This window comes from Bombyx mandarina, chromosome 17 (genome assembly GCF_030267445.1).
Source record: "Bombyx mandarina strain Sakado chromosome 17, ASM3026744v2".
NCBI lineage: Eukaryota > Metazoa > Arthropoda > Insecta > Lepidoptera > Bombycidae > Bombyx > Bombyx mandarina.
Genome location: NC_143223.1, coordinates 4,367,152 through 4,389,041, shown reverse-complemented (window position 1 = coordinate 4,389,041; position 21,890 = coordinate 4,367,152). Strand labels below are relative to the sequence as shown.

Sequence of the window (21,890 nt, the reverse complement as noted above, 5' to 3'; positions counted from 1 at the left end):
AGAGGAAACTGTACTTTTTGTTCCAGCAAATCATGGGCACCTGGTTTAGCTACATGTGGTGGGGTGGGGATCCGGACGTGGTGAACCCGGTCTCCGGGCTCACGAGGAGAGAGATACACGCAGTTCAAAAATCATGGGCCCCCGTCAACGCCAACTCTTTTGCAACCGGCAGTGAACTATTGAGAAGGTATGACTTTAACACGTTTATCTACTACTTTACCTCTATCCTCAATCCGGAAAATAATTACGTAATATTATTTTAATTGAAAGGATTTTAGTCTTAAAATAGTTTCAATATATTCTCGGTTTTATTTCATTTTTGTTTTTTTTGTTAAATTTCACCAAATGAATTATATATATACATGCATATTGAAATTGAAGTGAACGCTCTCAAACAATTACGAAGATAAATTAAGTTCAATCAATGCACAAACGTTAATATAATCATTAAATTATATTGACAAATGAAAATTAATTAATTAATAGAAGCAATTATGTGATAATGTTTCTCTTGGTACTAACGAATACAATATTATTTTCCGTTGCAATAAATTATTAGTTATTATAACAATTAATTACCGTCTCAACTTTTGATTACTTATATACGCGTTCAAATATATAATAATATTAACCAAATTGTAGGTATTCCGAACAAACATATAGGAAGCGTAAGTACCGATCAAGAACTCAACATTCGAACAAAAGTCATAAAATTTTATGTGTTGCCGTACTTACCGAAGTAGCGCGACCTTATAAATCAACTGCGGTTACTAAGTAGCTGATCATAAACCTTCAAGAATCGGGGAAAATTACGGCTAATCTAGAAATGTTTCCCTAAACATTCCACTAAAACTCTCAATTGCAATTTCCTACAGTAACCTAGCCTCCCGACGTTAAAAACTTTTGTGGAATCCACCTGGTACTAAATAAGTACCGGAGGGCTCAGAGATCGCAATTTAATTCCCCACCTTAAAAGATGAAACTAAAATCTAAATTTTTTTGTACAAAGGCTATTCCATCCTTCAAACTGAACGCATGACTTCCTCACAGTAAAAATAAGACACTTCCTATCCAAGAAGTCTTACAATACGCTCTACCGATACTGCAATACACTGGTATAATAGACCATAGGCAAAAAACTGCTCATTTCTCGGCGAATTCTTTAATCGTCTTTTAGGAGAAGAGATCGTCTGATCAATGTGGTACTCGTCTAGGTCAGTAATCAGCAACCTGCGGCTCGGAAGCCTTATGCGGCTCTTTAACTCTACGGCTACGGCTCTTCCCCGAAATATTTAGTTCAGGCACGGAATATTACTTATTATTACTGGTGGTAGGACCTCTTGTGAGTCCGCACGGGTAGGTACCACCGCCCTGCCTATTTCTACCGTGAAATAGTAATGCGTTTCGGTTTGAAGGGCGGGACAGCCGTTGTAACTATAGTGAGACCTTAGAACTTATATCGCAAGGTGGGTGGCGCAATTTACCTTATAAATGTCTATGGGCTCCAGTAACCACTTAACACCAGGTGGGCTGTGAGCTCGTCCAACCATCTAAGCAATAAAAAAAATATAAAAAACTTGCCTTGTAAGAGAGTAACATTTTTGAAACTTCTTCTTCGTCGCTTTCTTCATTACTGAAGGTCGTGTCCTTGAAACTTGAGCGTGGCCTGTCTCGTGAGCTGTTTCCACCTCGTCCGGTCCTTAGCTTCTCGTAGGGCGGTTGCGACTGGCGTTCCAGTTAAGGTGGTTATTTAGTCACACCAGCGGCTAAGAGATCGGCCGCGTGGTCCTTCCACTGTTTTTGAAACACAAAGCTACAAAAATATATCTTAAAAAAAAAGGCTCTTTGAATAAATTTCAATTGTGTGTTATCTATATTTGGCTCTTTTGGTTAACAAGGTTCACCGCTCATCTAGGTGGTCACGGTACATTTAGAATTCCTACCATTATTCCATACTATTACCTAATCTAAATAATAATTTATTAGGAGTTCGTAGACCCGAATAATTTAAAAAGCTTTTCTCTCTCTCTCAACAAAATTGCAAACAAATTGGCACAAGAATTTAACTGAAAAACGTTCCTAGCCCAATTTTTTTCCAAGTCAAATTGTCTTCTATAGTATATTCAAAAGGCAAAACACTCTTAAATTATTGAAAACACGATGAAGTCGTTAATTGAAATAACGTTACGAAACCCTAAAAATACCACTCAACCGCTCCCCGACTTCTCTTCCGCTAACAATCAGCACGACATAATATTTTATCGATACGAAAGTACTTCAGTTTGGCGAATCGACAAGCCACGTATACAAGTAAGCCTTGATATACGAATTTGGATTATAAACTGCTTTAACGAAATACCGAACAAAAACATTTGATGTGGTAGGTAGTAACTAGTTAATGAATTTAATTGCAGAGTTGCAAAGGCCAAACAATTATTTCGGTTTTAATTGATACAAAAAAATATTTATGGATTTATTTTTCATTTCCATTTCGGTATATAATAAATTCTTGAGTCACGGTCAAGAGTTCTTGCAAAAAAATCGCTAATGCGCCATCAATCGGACAGTTTTCGATTATGTCCGTTGAGATTTTCTATAGTCTTTAGACTTACATAAAACTTAAAAGTAACTATGGAATGCTTACATACCGAAATAGAAATTTTTACCAAAAAATGACACAAAAACACTTAAACAAAATAAAATGACAATTTCATCAGTGTAGTCATCAATTAAATATGCAAGAATCTTCAAACTTACAAAAAAGTTCTGATATTAACACACATGAAAAAATACAATCTAATTGATAACCTCCTTCTTTTTTCAAGCCGATTAAAAAACAAAGTCAGGTTTCAGTTAATGAAAATTGAATAAAATTTATCTCGCAACTATCACGAACGAGCGACATTTGGCTACTAATTTCAACTCCGTTATTAAAGTATTACATAATGTCTAAACCATCACATTAATTAGACCAAGCCATAACATTTTCCATCATAACCTATGCAAGTGTAGTGTTCACTAACGTTGCCCGCATACACATAAACTCTCTCCAGGTCATCCACTCCCGTTTCTGCAGGATAGCCGTCGGAGCACTGTGGCACGTTAGGAATGTTGATCTTGATAACGATTTAAATGTAGAACCGATACGTAAGTATCTTATGGTAGTGTCAGAACGCTACTTCGGCAAAGCGTGGTCGCCGCTAATTAAATATCCGAACCGGGCGTCGAGGCAACGCAAAACTGCCGTCGCCTCAAGCATCCCCAAATTCACTGTCGCTACTTTTAGGCTCTTCAAGCACCGACCTCGTCGGACTCGTCGATTACGACGAATATTTTGACGAGCGAACTAACCCACAGACACAGCGCACCGAATTTCTCGCCGGATCCTCTCAATGGGTCGCGATTCCGATCCGGTGGTAGATTTTGCGAAGCACTATTCTTGCTTCCATACTGAAATGCACAATCATGAAAGTAAAGCAGAATGATAAGATAAGACTAACGTTGTTTTAATCATTAAAAGAGTTCAAGTAGTAAAATCAATCGACTAAATGAATGCGCAAAAATATTGTATGTATGTACATATTACTATGTATATGGGCTTTCTTTTTTCACCTCGAGTCGCGGTTCCGATCCGGTGGTAGATTCTGCGAAGCACTATTCTTGCTAGGGCTTTTATTAGCAAATTCTCTGTTTGAGCCCTTGAGCTCACCTACCCGTCGGCACGTAGCTGTAATAACCCCATAAGCTACCAGTGTATGGTAAGGAAAAAAACACTACAACAATAAAATTTTTGTCAATTAAAAACTGAACTGGTAAGTTACATTGAACTTACAATTGATATTTCGACCCCACATTCCAGGGTGTCTGGTGACATATACGATCTCATATCCACGACATTTTAAAACCAACCAGGTCATCTATTAACATATAAAATAAAATATTCCGTGCTGTCAGTAGAACCCGACATCTATAAAAGTGATGATGAAATCTTATTGATCAGTTTTATTGATCTAAATTAGAACAAATTGATTGTCTCGTTACGATAATTGAAGATGAATTGTGAGTTTACTGGTGGTAGGACCTCTTGGGAGTCCGCACGGGTAGGTACCAGGGTAGCCGTTGTAACTATATTGAGATCTTAGAACTTATATCTCGAGGTGGGTGGCGCATTTACGTTGTAGATGTCTATGGGCTCCAGTAACCACTTAACACCAGGTGGGCTGTGAGCTCGTCCATCCATCTAAGCAATAAAAAATAAATAAAAAAAAGAGTTACCACACTTGCTACACCTAGAAACATCAGCTAACAATATACTCAAAACGAAAAAGTACAAAGAAGATATAAATAATACAACAATGTCTTCGTGATCATCCGAAAGTATTAAAAAGATGTTCCGTTGGTTGTACCTAACGAGCCATTACGATAGAAACATTTTATTATTATTTTAATGGATGAGCCCGCATGGGTAGGTAATATGGCTATTTCAGCAGAATAGCAGTCATTCGCTCTGGTATGAAAGATGAGACAGCTATTATACTACTTATTCAAGACTTAGACCTCATGTCTCGAGTCAGGCGGTGGCGCCGGTAACTTAAGACCCGTCTGAACAATAATAAATAATGTAATACTAACACTATAAATATATTTAAAGAATTAAAATTTAAATCCCAAGAAAAAATTCTTAAATTGGCATGTAAAAGTAAATACTAATTGCGTTATTAAAATTTACTTATTACAAAATTGTAGTAAATAAACAATTATTATTGAAAAAAAACAAAGAAAATGATAGAATATTAATTGTATTTGAACGCTTTTTTTTTATTGCTTAGATGGGTGGACGAGCTCAAAGCCCACCTGGTGTTAATTGGTTACTGGAGCCCGTAGACTCCACAACGTAAATGCAGATACAAGTTCTAAGGTCTCAAGTATAGTTAAAACGGCTGCCCCACCCTTCAAACCGAAACGCATTTACTGCTTCACGGCAGAAATAAGCAGGGTGGTGGTACCCACCCGCACGGACTCACAAGAGGTCCTACCACCAGTAATTACGTAAATTATAATTTTGCGGGTTTCATTTTTTTATTTCCTTTACCGTGGAAGTCAATCGTGAACATTTGTTGAGTACGTATTTCATTAGAAAAATTGATACCCGCCTGCGGGATTCGAACACCGGTGGATCGCTTCAACACGAATGCACCGGACGTCTTATCCGTTAGGCCACGACGACTACTAAAGTAGGAAAACTGAATTATGAATTAAGAGCCCAAAAGGTCTTACATGATGATTTATGATTGTTATTCAGAAGATTGTTAAGGCCCTAGACAGGTAGAGATCTCAAGCTCTGTCTAGTCTTCAGTGGCTACATAAATGTCGCCCGTGACACAAAGTGAAGCATTTTAGACAAATATAATATGGAAATCAACAAAATGTAACAACCACCCCAAAAACTCATAAAGAAATATCCAACCTAGTCATTACACACGCATCCGTTGTTGACACACTCGCGTCTTTCAACTCTCTGTTTGACTTTTACTCATTACAGTGTGTCTGCTTTCGAGCCATCCCCTTCAGTCAAAGTACACAAAAACAACGACTAATTCACTCACTGGATGTGCAATATGAATGAAACGTGTACGGAAATAATGTATTACATGATTTCGAAATAAGGATAATTGGTATCGATTTTCTTCAGTTTTTCCGAGTGGTAGATATAAATAATTACTTTTACGGTGTGATCTTTATATTTTTATTATCATTATATTATTTGCGACGATCGACAACAGATCGTATTCTCGTCTTCCTAACTTTGAACGCGCCGAATTCCAAGATTTATTTTCCGATTGCCTAACAAATATTTTTCTTGTGATTTCAATAAACTATTCTGTCCACGACTACGAGAATACACCGTGTGACAATTGCCATGGAACAATTGAACCAGTATTTTAGTCACAAATTTATTTATTTTCCCAATGTTCCAACAGTCCTAATGAACTTAGTTGGGGCGATAAGCACTCAGATTGATCCCGGAAAACACACCGTGTAGAAAGTATAACATTACAATGTGGCGTATACGTCCTTACTCTACTAACTTTCATTTAAAAAAAAACTTGTGCCAAACTATCTATCACAAATGAATTTTCATGAAAGAGTTACAAGCGTAATGTAAATATTTCGGGAGTCTCACCACGCTTTTTTTTCCTACCTTTGCTGATAGCCTTGAGAGGCTATTTCAGCTTCGCCCTAACATGTAGGTGAGCTCATGGGGCTCAAACCGGAGTGTTGCTAACACTGGCCCTTGCAAGAGCAGTGCTTCGCAGAATCTACCACCGTATCGGAAACGCGACCCACCGAGAAGATCCGGCGAGAAACTCAGTGGGCTGTGTCTGTGGGTTAATTCGCTCGTCGAGCCCTTTTGGTGCTTGGGGTACCTAAGAGCATCATTAATGGGTCGGAAGGATCCGTAATGACGTTTTTTGGCCAACGTCGACTATTTACCATTCGGTCTACAGGATCGGGTATGTAGTTTCCAGCGGCCACGACAAGAGGGTTCTCATGTCGTGCCGCCTTCTCAAAGTGGCGCAATGATGCCGACTGTAGATACTTACTGACTAAATAACCACACTAACTGCTATGATGAAATATACTCTTTTTTTTTATTGCCCTTGTAGGCAGACGAGCATACGGCCCACTTGATGGTGAGTGGTTACCGTCGCCCATGGACTTCAGCAATGCGAGGGGCAGAGCCAAGCCGCTGCAAATGAAGATTTCATTCATGAAGATTTTACCGAAACGTATTACGTCTGCGTTGCCGCTCAGGACGTTTTAAGTATTTTCGCTCATTCAATAAACTCGCATCGCCATAACGACTATAACCTGTCAGGTTTTATGGCCAAGACCTGAAACAGATGCAGTCGTCGAATAGGCCGTAAACTGGTTTACGTATATGCGGTGTCGTATAATTTTAATTTGTAACACTTTTATTACACTGGCGCTTAGCGTTTGGAATAGAACGCTAGAATTAGCGTTCGAAATAATGTTTCATCGTTGTACAGAAGTGATAGAATTTTCTTATTTAAATAATACAAAAACCGTTCTAAACTGTTACACGACTAGGTGTGAGGATAATTAGAATAATTTTGAAACAAGCATTCAGTTAAATACTACTGACCTTTTTTTTACAGTTATTATAATTAACAAATTGAGCTGCTACGAAGTTAAAACTATATAAAACTAAAATATGTATATATAAAAATACTAAAACATAATTATTATATATTTAAATTATTTTTATACATACTTCTATGCAAATATACTTGGAAAATGATTAATATTTATTTAAACTTCGAATATGAATTTTGATCAAGATAAAGGTTTATTATAGGTTTTTACTTTTGTATTGTCTTGGTGACACGTGAAAAGAATATATTATGAAAAAGATTTTTTTTTTTGCTTAGATGGGTGAACTAGTTCACATCCCACCTGATATTAAGTGGTTACTGGAGCCCAAAGACATCCACAACGTAAATGCGCCAACCACCTTGAGATATAAGTTCTAAGGCCTCAGTATCGGTCAACGGCTGCCCTTCAAACCGAAACGCATTACTGCTTCACGGCGGAAATAGGCAGGGCGGTGGTACCTACCCGCGCGGATTCACAAGAGGTCCTACCACCAGTAATTACGCAAACTATAATTTTGCGGGTTTGATTTTTATTACACGATGTTATTCCTTCACCGTGTAAGTCAATCGTGAACATTATGAAAGCCGGATTACAATGTAAATTTACACATAGGCTTCTTAATATTAACGATCCCCAAAAATTTACTTGATTAGTTGTAGTAAGCTGGACAACTAAAGCTAAAACGCTCATCAAATTCTTGAATAAAGCACATAATATTAAACCCGAAAATAACAATATGGGTAGATCTCTGTTACTCTTAGGTGCGTGATTACTTAAATATCGCGAACGAAAATAGAGACAAAATTTATTGAAATATTCAAACTACCCGTAATATAATCTATTTAATTTCTACTAACGCGCGATCATATCTCTTGTGAGAACAGAGAGGCGTCCGATAACCTTTGCTTTCGATTCAAGCAATTCAACTTGCCACTACTGCATACTATCAGCATTTATCCTTAACCTAAATATTAATTTATATTCAATCAAATCAAAATGAATGACGATAGTAAACCCTATTAACACTAATTCTTTAAGTATTATTCCATTTTATATATCGAGGGGTGAAAGACTATCTAATTTAAGCGCAATTTTTACAACTTTAAAGGAGAACCATTTACGGTTTAAAATTTGTGAAAAATATCATAACAAAAAACTTTTTCAGCTATTTGAATTGAAACTTAATTGAAGTTCAATTAAAATTATCGAACTGTTGATACTCTTCTACTTGATCTGAAGTCGTCGGGGCCTAACGGATAAGACGTCCGGTGCATTCGTGTTGAGCGATGTACCGGCGTTCGAATCTCAGGCGGGTACCAATTTTTCTAATGAAACGTTCACGATTGATTTCCACGGTGAAGGAATAACATCGTGTAATAAAAATGAAACTCGCAAAATTATAATTTGCGTAATTACTGGTGGTAGGACCGCTTGTGAGTCCGCGCGGGTAGGTACCACCGCCCTGCCTATTTCTGCCGTGAAGCAGTAATGCGTTTCGGTTTGAAGGGTGAGGCAGCCGTTGTAACTATACTGAGACCTTAGAACTTATATCTCAAGGTGGTTGGCGCATTTACGTTGTAGACGTCTTTGGGCTCCAGTAACCACTTAACATCAGGTGGGCTGTGAACTCGTCCATCCACCTAAGCAATAAAAAAAAATACAAAAAAAACGTACGTTTAATTACAAAGATAAATGTCGCGTATTAAACGAAATGTCTCTTAAACCAAATAACATTTCACCCCTCGATATGGTTCGAGAACATTTATTAAGGAGTAATATGAGCAAGTCGAAGGGTAACTGTTTAATACCTTAAAAATCCGAAACGAGGTCTTCTAACACACCTCGTTCATATCACGCTTGCGGTAAGAATAACCTAAACCTCTCTGTCATTCGGACGCCGTAACTTCAATTTAATGCAGTGTGTGAGAGAGATGAATCTATAACTATGAGGTACTATTAAAACAGAATGCCCACTGTGAAATTGTGGAAGGATGGAACAGTCGCCATATCAATTCAATTGAGGCCTCGTGTAGCAACGTGGTTGGAGATAATCACATTATGACATCTATTAACATGACCTAACGCAATCGCGTAACACTAAGTGAGCCATGATCAATTTCACCTATCCTTGCAAAAAATATGTATTAAGGAATAAAAATATATAATTTTTTCCATTACAGACTATTCAACACGTATCCTGACACCAAAGAATATTTCAAAATGGTCCGGAAGCTTCCCGAGGAGGAGTACTCGCAGAACCCGCAGTTCAAGGCGCACGTCATCAATTTAATGACGTCATTGAATTTGGCCGTCAACAATCTGAATCAACCTGAGATAGTCGCTGCCATGATGACTAAACTTGGTGAATCTCACAGGAGGCGACAGATCAAGGAGAAGAATTTTCATGTAAATATTTAAATTATCTTTAACTAGCTGACCCGACAGACTTCGTAGTGCCTCAATCGATAAATAAAAGACCTAAGCTTTTGTCTAAAATAAACTTAAAAAAAACAAAAGGAATCCGTCCGACGGGGGACACATCAAAGGAAAAATAAAATTGTTATTTTCATTTAGTTCCTCGCATTTTCATATTTATCTACCTTTAAAACCTTCTCTAGACTTTCATAAATAATTCAAGACCAAAATTAGCCAAATCAGTCCAGCCGTTCTCGAATTTTAGCGAGACTAACGAACAGCAATTCATTTTTTTAGACAATATAGATAGATTATGACACCGACGACGACTCTCTACGGCTTTAGGCGATGCCTAAAGTCCTTCTAATTCCGCCGACCACATTGACACATTTGGTCAAAATCTATTGAAATAGAATAACTTTTGAGCCACTAAATCATAATATAGAGGTATCAAACTCCATTGAAATCAAGTTTGGTCAATTTTTTCATCACATAGGTACCTACTGAAATTAATTTGGTCAACGTTGAAGTTTTCTTCATTATTCATACCTATAAAGACGTTGTAAAAATGTGTTACATATTAAGAAAAACATTTAAAATAAAATTAATCTTAGAACTTGACAAAAAGTCCGATTGAGGAGTTGTTACTATACAGTTCAATTGTTTCGGGTTGGAAAATATGCAATTTTATATTAATATTATTGATTGTGTGGGCTCATGACACGTTCGGTAGCTGTTAGCAAATCCTGCCCCTCCTGGCTGAGCCCTTGCTCGCCCACCTGTCCTTGTGAAGCTGAAAAGGCCTTCGGACCACCAGTAATCTCTCAACCATATAAAAAAGCATGTTCTGCCAACAGTATAGTACACGCTTTTACACTTTACCAAAAAAGTAATTTCTGCCAACAACAACAATTTTGAAGGAAAGATTATGAAGACGTGACTTATAGGTAGCGACCCGTCCTCGCTTCGCTTCGGAAACTGTAATTTATTATTGATATCTCCACTATTTAATGGATGTTATTATACATATAAACCTTCCTCTTTAATCACTCTATCTATTAAAAAAAACGCATCAAAACCCGTTGCGTAGTTTTAAAGATTTAAGTATACATAGGCAAATAGGGACAGAGAAAGCGACTTTGTTTTATACTATGTAGTGATGTTACTTGACATCAATAATAGACAGTACAGTCCTGACAACCTGTGCTACTTCAAATTAAAAAAAAATATATCATTTCCTTCTCATTTCAGGAGCTAAAAGAAGTTATAGTGAAACTGTTCATAGATGTACTACGTTTGGACGACGCCACACTGTCAGCGTGGGGGAAGACTGTCGAATTCTGGTACAAGCATATATTTGTCACATTGAATAGCCCGGAAGAGACAAGATAACAGATACATACAAACGATATAATGTAACGGTTAAGGATGAATAGAGTTGAATTCGTGTGTATAGAATTAGAGGTCAAATTCCATTCAAAGGCTATTCCGATTGGGCATTCAAATTTCACAATGGATTTTATGCTGTATGAGTATCTGTTATGGAACTTAGAGCAAATTTAACGCTCTAAGATTTTTTAAGGAACTTCTTAAATAACCTACTTATATATTTTTAATTTTTCGTCATTTTACACATAATATGTATTTGTTTAGTTTAAGCAATACTTTTATATATGAGAAACATATTTGTTTCTATAATTTGTTTTAATAAGTCTTACTTCGTGCTATGAGACTATAGGTACGATTTTCAAGTGCTATTTTTGTATCAACCCTAATCTTACAATCTTTACATTCATTACATTATTGTTGTATTCAATTATTATAAACAATGTTAAATAGGTTTATAGGCCTCAAATTAAAGAAATTAGTTAAAAAGTGTTTACCAAAAATTTTTAATAATTTTATTGATATTTTATGTAATATTTTTACGAGCATACTTTTAGTGTATGTTAATTAGAACATAGCATTTCTAATAGTTTTTAGTCATAATTTTACCTTTCATTTCAAATATTAGCATATCATTATATTATCTAATAATTTAGTGACTTTTTTTTAAATGTAGATTGTCGTTTCATTATTATTTAAACGAATACACATTTTAAAATGATCTATGTTTTTAATTTGAATTTGCGGACAAAAACTTACTACACTCGACTATCCACTACAATGTAAAAACATAAAATGGTGAAAAATATTCTGACTAGACTTCAAAGTGGTAATTTAAAGAACAAGGCACCGATTCTATTTGTATACAGCAGTGGTCGGCAAACTTATTACATATCCAAAGAGCCTAATATGCAAATTAAAACGACTTAAAAATTGAGAGCCAAATCTGTTTATAAATGTAGTAAACATTTATTATTGCAAATCATAAATAAAATAGATGCTATACTGCTTCGATTAATATACTTAGTCTGGCCCTAAAGTATTTAGGTTACAATTAAAAATAAACAAAATATTACATTTGAATTTGGAATCTGTCATTTTTGTATGATTTGCTCATTGAGTTTTCTCATTTTGGCGCCAATACAAAACAATCCGTACGATTGGCAGTGAAAATTTTTCCCATGGAAAGAGTGCGTGCTTCTATTGATAACTGTCCTCAACGTTTAAAGGACTGTATTGCAGCCAATGGAGACCACTTCGAGTAAGCTTTTTATACTTTAAATTGTTTTATATTTATGTATTAAACTAACACACTGTAAAAGTAATAAATGTTATTTGCAATAGATTTTTTTTTGTTTTCCTATTAACAGTATTTATGGCCAGACTAAGTATATAATAATCGACATAAGTCAGGGGTGCTGATATTAAATGACCGTACATACTATTAACCGGCTTCTTCTTCCAGAGCCGGATAATATTAGAGGCCGGGCAAGCCCGTAGGATATTTGTGTCAGAGCCACACTCAACAGTTCAAAGGGCCTCATTCGGCTCCGGACCCGCACTTTGCCGACCTCTGGTATAGAGCGATGCGCCTGCCAATGTTCATATTTCACAGGAAAGTACCGATTTTACTACTGAAACATGAACTTAGCGCATGTTCACGAATGACTTGAACAATGTAGAAATAACATCACAATGAAACCAACAATAAATAAAATATAGGTAAGCTACTAACCGGTGTTAAGACGTCTTGTGAGCCCGCAGTGATAGGATTACGCGACCCAACCTGTTTCTACCGTTATATAGTAATGCATTCCAGTATAAAGCACAGGGTATATAATACGGTATACTTGTGAATCGAATTCATAATTGATTCCTATTCACAATTATATTTTAGGTCTTATAATTTAAGGTCATTTCAAGAGGTATGGTGAGTGGCCCAGAATGCGTTCCCCCTTGTATGCATTTTTTCTAATGAATTACGTACTTAACAAATCTTCAGGATTGACTTCCACGGTGAAGGAATAACATCGTGAAATAAAAATCAAACTCGCAAAATTATAATTTGCGTAATTACTGGTGGTAGGCCCTCTTGTCAGTCCGCAAGGTGATTGTGTGAGATAGACCAGTGATTCTCAACCTTTTATTTGTTGCGGCACATATTTAACGATTTTAAAATTTGGCGGCACACATTAAACGATTTTAAAATTTGGCGGCACACAAAGAAAAAGATTTAAACTATTTACTTTCTAAAACACTGCATAAAACGTTTATAAAAAACCATTAAATATACGAAATAAACTAATATATGCTTTAATAATATTTAAACGTTTAAAAAGGGATTAATTACTAGCTAATAATAATAAAAAACTATTAGATATAATTTAATAATATTAACATCATTATATATTGGCAAAATTTGGCGGCACACTTTTGAAATTTCGCGGCACACAAAAGTGCCGCGGAACAGTGGTTGAGAATCACTGAGATAGACCCTTCCAAGCAATAAAAAAAAAAATGCTATAATTTAATAAAAATGTTGGCCATTATTGTTTACCAGACCAACCAGCTCACGCCTTTGTGTATTCTTCAAAATTCGAGTTTTTAAGTATTTGGAAAAATGCAAATTAACTGGACAACTTATTTGATTAGTTTGTAATAGAATGCAAAACGTGGAAATGCTACTTCGATCCATATTCGGGAATTTTCTTATATTTATTAATCAACGAAACGAGAATTTAACACAAAGTAACGGCTTAATAAATTACTGCCACTCGCCATCCGTAGGCTTAGGCGAGGTGTGGCTTGGGCTTGGCTGTCAGTGGATGATGGGATGCGGTTGAAATACTGTGTGGACGTCAAAACTGTAGTGTAGTATTTCAATGCAGTCTGCGATTAGGGCATTAGTGACACGACTATCTGCTGGTTAGCCTATCTTTTTTATTTTTTATTGTGTTGCAAATGATGTGACAATAAAAACCAGCAGCGTAACGACAAGTTCTTTTATTTGTGCGAGAATGCAGAAAGCAGGTAGAAATGGCTGGCACGGCTTGTTTTATTAACACTATCCCCCCTTCGTTGGCTTTGGCTGGCGGCGGTGGCGTTGGCTGTGGCGGAAGGGGGCGTGTTAATATGGCTTGGCGGCTTGGCTGGCGGCAGGGCATGACAGCTGACGTCACGTCCGTTACATTCGGCCATCCTGCAACAATTGCTCCCGCAATGGGGAACACACAAAAACATTTAGTTCTCAAATAAATCAATAAGGTCTTCAGTTTCGACCTGCTCATCGGAACTACTAGCGCTATCAGACACATGGGTTATACTTTTATAGGGCCTTAATGAATCTGTTGATACCAGGCCAGTGAAGTTTTTATAACTTCGTAAACCTTTTAGATATACTTCTAATTCGATACCAATTGTTACCTACTACTTTAGTTACTACATACGGACCTGAGTACAAATCGTCTAATTTGGTATTAATCCTAGCGGCGCTACTAACCAGTTGGCGCCTGTCTCTACGATACAAATATGCCTTTTCTTATAAACATGAGCTTTTTTTATATTAATGTTGTGTGTCATTATTGTACTCGCTTGTTTTATCCTAGCTGCAGCTATCTTACGCCGTGCGTCAACAGTTTCTGGTTCGCGACCAAGAAAACATCACATATTGACCTACCAGAGCGCGTAAAGATTAAATCACAAGGCTTGTAGCCGCTGTTACTTTTAATTGTGTTATTTGTGCCTCAAATGACGGAGTTTAAATTATTTGAAGTTTCACTAGGATCAGTTGCCCGCAACACATAAAATTATATGTTTAGTTTGTTCAACCTGGCCAATTAGCGCGCGGACAAGCAATACCGTTTAACGTATGCCTAAACTGTTTATCTTCTGATATATTTTTTTTAAAGTACCTACTCGTAAAAGCTTTCCCGTAGTCTGTCACCACGTAATTCGGGTATCTGGACAAACCCTATTAATATATTTTTCAATGCACGAATGGTCCCGATTGAATTTACAGTACGCGTTAGTTCAGCTATCACAAATTTAGACAACGCATCTTTCATTACGATCATGTACTGGTTGGTGCCCTTTAGATGTCCTACAGAAGGGCATCATGTTATCTTTTTGTACCATGCGCATAGTATCAGATGGTTTAGAGATCGGATATAGACAGTCTTCTTTTTTTTAACATAGTTATCCTTCTCATGTGTACAATAAAGACATGCTGCCACGTATTTCCTAATAAAGCGTGTCATTTTAAGAAACCAATATTGGCTTTTAATCAAAGCTAAACGATGATTTAGATCCACGTGACAAATGTCGTCATAGTGCATTTGTACAATTTTCCATTTAGCCGAAGGGACTGCGAGTCTATTTCCCTTAAAAAAATTTCGAACTAGTTCATAATTATCTTTAACATCAGCGCGACTTCGTCCGCGTGGAATATAGTTCACAAATAATGCTTTATTTTAGAACAAATTTGGTTAGCATAAAAAAACGTTATAGTGAGCCAACCTTAACATATAGATATATGCTATCGCGGACATTTTTTTTTAAAGGGGAACAATTCTGTCACATTATTTTAGCGAAACTTTAACCGCTTCTGCAGCGCAGGCACCGGAAGCTCTTAAAAGGGAAAATAACCCGATTTTGAAACATTTACTGGTACTTCGCTTGTATTGGCCTTAGCGTGACACAATGATGGTCTTAGCGGTCTTAGCGTTATATAGCCTATAACCTTTTATATAGCCTATAACCTTTCAATAAATGGGTTATTTAACACTGAAAGAATTTTTCAAATCGGACCAGCAGTTCTTGAGATTAGCGCGTTCAAACAAACTCTTCAGCTTTATAATGCTAGTATAGATTGCTTTATAATCGAACTAAGCTTTTCGTCCTGACATTGCACAGTACAGAATCAATTAGTAACTTTAAGATAATTTACGTTCATCATGTCAACAGGATGCCTATTAAGCGCGTCTACAAATGTTCCATACGTTCACCAGGTCTATACTCAACACTAATGTCATAATCTTCTTTCAAAACTCACCATCGCGCCATGCGTGGTATAATGCCGCGTTTGGTAAGCGTAGCACAAACCACAGTACAATCAGTTTCTACTATATCATGCTTACCTACTTCATAAACACGGAACCTACGTAGCGATTGTACGACCGCCAGGTTTTGAGCTCTTAACTATGATACACACTCTTCCTTCCTAGTAACCCGGCTAAAATACATAACAGGCCGCAGTGAGTTGTCAGTTTGTTTTTGTAATAGTATACAAGAAATTCCTAAGTTACACGCATCGGTTTGTATTTCTGTAAGAAGCATAGGATTATACAGAGCTAGCATAGGTTTGGAACATAAACTGTTTTTCAGTTGTTCGAAATTCGCGTTATGTTCACGGCCCCACACCCATGATTTATCTTTTTTTTTTTTTTCTTAACACAGTTAATGGACGCGCAAGTAACATATAACCAATAAACTGTCGCACACTATGAGCATTATTTGGCACAGGAAACTGCGAAACGGCCGTCAATTTTTGTTGCACCCGGCTGTATACCGTCTGAAGATATTTTATGACCTAAACAAGTGACTTGTTTCTCCAAGAATGAGCATTTACTCATATTTAATTTGAAGTCTCCACCATAAAATTTCCCAAGTACTTTCTCAATAACTATTGAACCTGATTTTATATCAACCGAGGGTAGAGGTAAATCGTTTAAAATTGCTAGTATCTCGATTTGACCTACATTTATTTTTACTCAATTTCTTTTCTACCCACAGACTCAATTATTTTATTAATTAAACGCATTTAACCACCCCATCTTGAAGAATAATGTGGACAAAAAGAAGAAACGCATGAATACAGATGGCACATATGCTAAACCAAAAGGAGTTCTACTGTACTCGAAATAATGACCTTGCGGCGTAATGAAAGCAGTTGTGTGTCTGGCACAATGCTTAATTTATGGTAGCCCTGGTCTAAATCTAAACTCGTGAAGTACTGTTCGGTGGATACTTTTATATTTTACCATAGCGTTTAACGCACGATAATCAACGCATAGCCTACTGTCGCCGTTCTGTTTCTTAATAAGACCACTGGTGAAGCATGACTAGCTTGAGATTATTTTATAATGCCGGCATCTAAAAGTTAATTAGCTTTAGATTTAACTATCGTTTGTTCATTATGAGAAAGTAAAGGTGGCGATACACGGGCTGATCACTAGTAAGCTTAATTTGCATTTGGACTAAATTGGCAATACCTAAATCATGTGTATTCGTAGCAAAGCAATGCTTATACTGTATTTTTTAAATCTGAATGACCCTTGTTATTCAATGGCTCCTTTTAATTTTTTTTTATTTCTACCCTCAAATCTCGAAATATTTGTAATGGCATGGCTAGGGCAAGTAGAAATGCAACACACCTGGCTGTTTGGCTGTGGCTCCTCGCAGCTGTTGGCCCTCGGCAGGACCTCGCCCGGCGGCCACATGATGGTCTCCGAGCTCATGTTGATGACTTTGACGTAGCTGTCTTCGCCGCGCAGCAGCGTCGCAGGCAGGGAGAAGGAAGCTCGTAGCCGTGAATCTCGTAGTGCCGCAGTGGAGTAACCACGTTGCTGCTCTTTTAGTTTCCCTCCACGTGAACCAGAATTATGGAAGGACAGGGCGGCAGGCGCTCTTGGTCCGACGACGTCGAAGTCCCTTTGATTTGATTGTTCCAGGTTCTTCATCCTGTAGCTCAAGTATCGCCTTGTGGACCTCTTTCTGAAGCAATTTTTCAACACTTTCCTCGCCAGTGAAATAGGAGCTTCATCTTCTTCAAACTTGTCAGAAGACCGAGACATCTGAGCGTGTATATGACGTTGTTTCATTTCTTTATGCCACTTCTGATTGTTGCAAATGATGTGACAATAAAAACCAGCAGCGTAACGACAAGTTCTTTTATTTGTGCGAGAATGCAGAAAGCAGGTAGAAATGGCTGGCACGGCTTGTTTTATTAACACTATCCCCCCTTCGTTGGCTTTGGCTGGCGGCGGTGGCGTTGGCTGTGGCGGAAGGGGGCGTGTTAATATGGCTTGGCGGCTTGGCTGGCGGCAGGGCATGACAGCTGACGTCACGTCCGTTACAATTGCTTCGATGAGTGGACGAGTTCACAGACCTCTCAGCGTTAAGAAGCTACCGGAGCCCGTAGACATAAATAACAAAGTAAATGCCGTCACCCACCTTGAGATAATGGTTCTAAGGTCTTAATATAACCACAACGGCTGCCCCACCCTTCAAGCCGAAAAGCATTATTGCTACAGGGCAAAAATAGGCAGGGTGGTGGTACCTACCTGTGCGGACTCACACGACGTCCTACCACCAGTAATTACGCAATTTAAAATTTTGCCGTTTTGATTGGCATTGGACGATGTTATTCCTTTACCGTAGAAGTCAATGGTGAACATTTGATAAATATATATTTCATTACAAAATTTTGTACCTACCTGCAGAATTCAAACACCGTTGCATAGCTTGATACGAATGCACCGGGCGTCTTATCTTTTAGGCCACGACGACTTTAGTTTTCGACATGCGATCCTTTCCACGTGTATTACTAAACTTATATGATAATTATATTGAATTTGAATTTTTACGTAGCATTGTGAATGGGTTTCAAAACTACGGGAGATAAATAAAACGCACATATTTTTATTGATTTTTTTTATTTTTTACAATTAATCAGATAACATACATATCAAACCAGCCGAAGTATGGCTAAACCCATTTATTATCTAAACTTACGAACAATACAAGAATTGATACTTCTGAAATTCAGCTTACTTTAAATATATAGATATATTTTATAATAATATATGCATCCAATCTACATATAATCTACAACCTACTTACCATAATCTAAGTTTTGCATAAATTCAAAGTAAATATGCCCAAAAGAAATATTGTTGAACTATGAATATACATATAACTTTTTGGCAATTAATTGAGTATCATTTCTGTGCATAGCAAAAATTATATATATTTTCTTCTTTCTTTAACATGTAACTTAGATCTTATACATAAAGAGGCCACAAATATAACATGCGTTTCTGTCGTCAGTTCAATTATATAGGGACTTTTCGTTAAACATTTATTTATTTTCCTATATACTATAAAGGTTTATTATCCTTACACAATAAGTGAATTAGTCTAGCAGTGGTGTGCAGGGAGTGTGGAGCCGAAGGGCCCAACACTGTGTGCGTACACATTGCGCTAACGATATCATTCTATAAGATACAACACTTCACATAAACATCAAAACAACTATTTGTCATCTACATAAAATTTGCTCAAAATGTTTATATTAAAATATGTCTAATTATTATTGTAACCTCTAATTAGTTACAGCCAACTTTACAAATAATTGATACATTACACTCTCAAATAGATCTCTACTAACTATTATTAATTAATGGTAAAAAATAAAGAATAAAAATACTTCTAAACATTGCATTTCAATCACATAAGGTTTAGTTTTAATTATACATTAATAACATCTTTTTAAAACCCGAACATAAGTTTATTACAAGAACATTGATATCGTTGAGTTCTGGAATGGAAAATAGCACACTTAAATTCACTAACTGTTACACTTACATAATAATTATTGTTCTCCTGCTTTGTTTTTGTAATATACATTGCTTTTAAGTTTATTAGTATCAGAAAAATAACAATAAAATATATCGACTATATGATATAAAGATAAAAATTCACGATAAACGCCTTATAAATAACTTAAAAGAAACTGTGTACCAAATAACAGTGCAGTGCGTGCGATAAGTACTGGGCGGGGGACGAACAGCGTTAGAAGATTCTAGATGAGGTTTAGACTGAGGTAATAAGGAGAGCACAGACCCGTTGCGCGTCCCCTCACTGCTCCCCAGCGCGGGTGTCCGTGGACACCAGCGAGGGCCGTGTGCAGACACGTAGCGGGGCTACGCTACGCTATTATTTGGTACGTGACGGAACAAAAACGATCCAAACTTTGAATCGGCGACGGAAAATACGTAGAGGATGGTGTACATATTGATACAAATACATATCACTATTAAGGCAGCCGTTTACATCTTACTACGTCGAATTCTTTTTTTTTTCTTTTTTTTTTATTATTATTGCGCATGCCTCATGACTATTAATTAATAAAAATACACAATAGTTTTCAGAATACAAAGTTTCAAATAAATACTCAACAAATATAATTGATTAAGAACACAAGGAACACTACATCAGCAATCAAATTGCGAACACATTTTGTACTACGTAAAAAATAATACACAACCCTTTGCGCGAAAAAGACTGAAAAGTTCAACTTTTAAAGTCGCGATGAAACCGAGGCCTTAACATGAAATGTGCGTCTCGCTGTGACGACGGACGTTCGAGATATTTCTGAGTATTCTGTAGGTACGTGCATGCCTCTAGCGTGCAGACAGTTCACAGTACGACCCACGTTTCATCTTCAGTTAATACTAGATCTTTAGAATTAATTTTCCCATCACAGAGATTTGCACAGAAAAATCTTTAATTATTATCCTATTGATATTTATAATTATGCAATAATTTAGTAAGTTCTCTATAAAGTTTAGTGTTCCAATATGAATATAGATATATTGTTGAGGAGAATAATTATTTAATTGGTGTAATGCGAGACGAGACAGCCTTAAGCCTAACGCTACCTTATTAAAATTAACATTATTAAGATTTATTCCGATATAATTTAACGATTTAATACGTCGCTGAAACATTCTTTATTAACTAGAATTGTACTTTAAAATAATAAAGGTGGTACCGAATTTATTTTCTTTTAAGTTTATTACGAAAATAATTACACCAATTGTTCAATTTCGGATCGGCGGTCTACACGGGCGTACAACGATTTGTGTCCATTGTTATTATTATTATTATTATTATTATGTTAACATAGAAACATTACCGTTTAAATTAAATCGCAATTTTGAAATCACGGATATGAATACAACAAAATAATTCGAATAAGAAATGTAATCGATATGCAACGTTCATAGATCAATCGTTAAGGAAAACATAGTTCAGATGACATCGGTGGTACTCGATAATTTCCTTAGATCAGTCTGTCCGGGCGCGGACTCTTACGATGTCATGTAAACACGAATACATTCAAAGTTTGGACTCGACGGGAGGATGTCTAACTCCTGAATATGGTGGGTTTTTTTTACATTATTACTAAAGACTTTTGTTCGTTTTGTACAATATATCAACCGACAACGGTAGACGACTCATTCGTGTGACGACCATCATAATGTACTCAGGCTCGATACCTCGCTAAAGGAATTAAAAAAAAAAAAAACTAAACAAAGCGATTACGCGTTATATTATTTATTTATGTCTCGTCGCATGAGCGGGTGTGCGCCGTCGGCGGTAGGAAACACCTAACAAAATAAATATTTTCATCCGACTCACTGGATAATATTAAATATATCTTCTTAATCACAGATATCAGTCTGTCAAAATTTAAATTAAGTATATATCAGAATTGGATTCGTCATTCCTCTCTTACAATAGGATATCAGTTTATTCAAGTACGATCAAGGTACAAAAGTGACTAAGTTTTAAGACCACAGAGTATTTGATTTTCGACGCCAAACATACAAAAATATCGTCAGAACGAGGAGTTTAGTCGAGTTTATCATCGTTGAACATTAAGAATTGGTCGATCGAACTACGCAATTACGTATATATATGTGTGTGTGTGTGTTTGTTTGTGTGTGCGGAGAGCGCGGTGTTCTCGAAACGCGAGTCAATACTACTCATACGGTACAAATTGAACATAACAATTCGACACAGGTACAACAGAGATCTAATGAAAGAATAATACGAATAAAACTAGA

At 36.6% G+C, this 21,890-nt stretch overlaps 2 protein-coding genes across 6 annotated transcripts in view; one reads left to right on the top strand and one right to left on the bottom strand.

The window, feature by feature from the left end:
• Glob1 (globin 1) overlaps nucleotides 1-11,701 on the top strand; it is a 33,930-nt gene extending 22,229 nt beyond the window's left edge. For all 5 annotated transcript variants that reach the window (XM_028188125.2, XM_028188124.2, XM_089734525.1 and 2 more), the window contains exons 2-4: nucleotides 27-187; nucleotides 9,360-9,585; nucleotides 10,846-11,701. In XM_028188125.2, coding sequence (XP_028043926.2) covers nucleotides 33-187; nucleotides 9,360-9,585; nucleotides 10,846-10,986 — 522 coding nt within the window. In that variant the 5' untranslated portion in view covers nucleotides 27-32 and the 3' untranslated portion in view covers nucleotides 10,987-11,701. The remainder of the gene's footprint in view (nucleotides 1-26; nucleotides 188-9,359; nucleotides 9,586-10,845) is intronic.
• A 2,267-nt stretch (nucleotides 11,702-13,968) lies between these two features.
• Nucleotides 13,969-18,112, bottom strand: LOC149501102 (uncharacterized). The gene is made up of 2 exons (XM_089734322.1): nucleotides 17,412-18,112; nucleotides 13,969-14,179 (listed from the first exon to the last, which is right to left on the bottom strand). The coding sequence occupies exons 1-2, from the start codon at nucleotides 18,087-18,089 to the stop codon at nucleotides 14,165-14,167; spliced, it is 693 nt and encodes a 230-aa protein (XP_089590448.1). The 5' UTR covers nucleotides 18,090-18,112; the 3' UTR covers nucleotides 13,969-14,164.
• Nucleotides 18,113-21,890: the final 3,778 nt, after the last annotated feature.

What these genes read in the sequence shown, in the direction of transcription:
- LOC149501102 (XM_089734322.1), bottom strand. Translation starts at nt 18,089, where the DNA reads ATGCCCTGCCGCCAGCCAAGCCGCCAAGCCATATTAACACGCCCCCTT.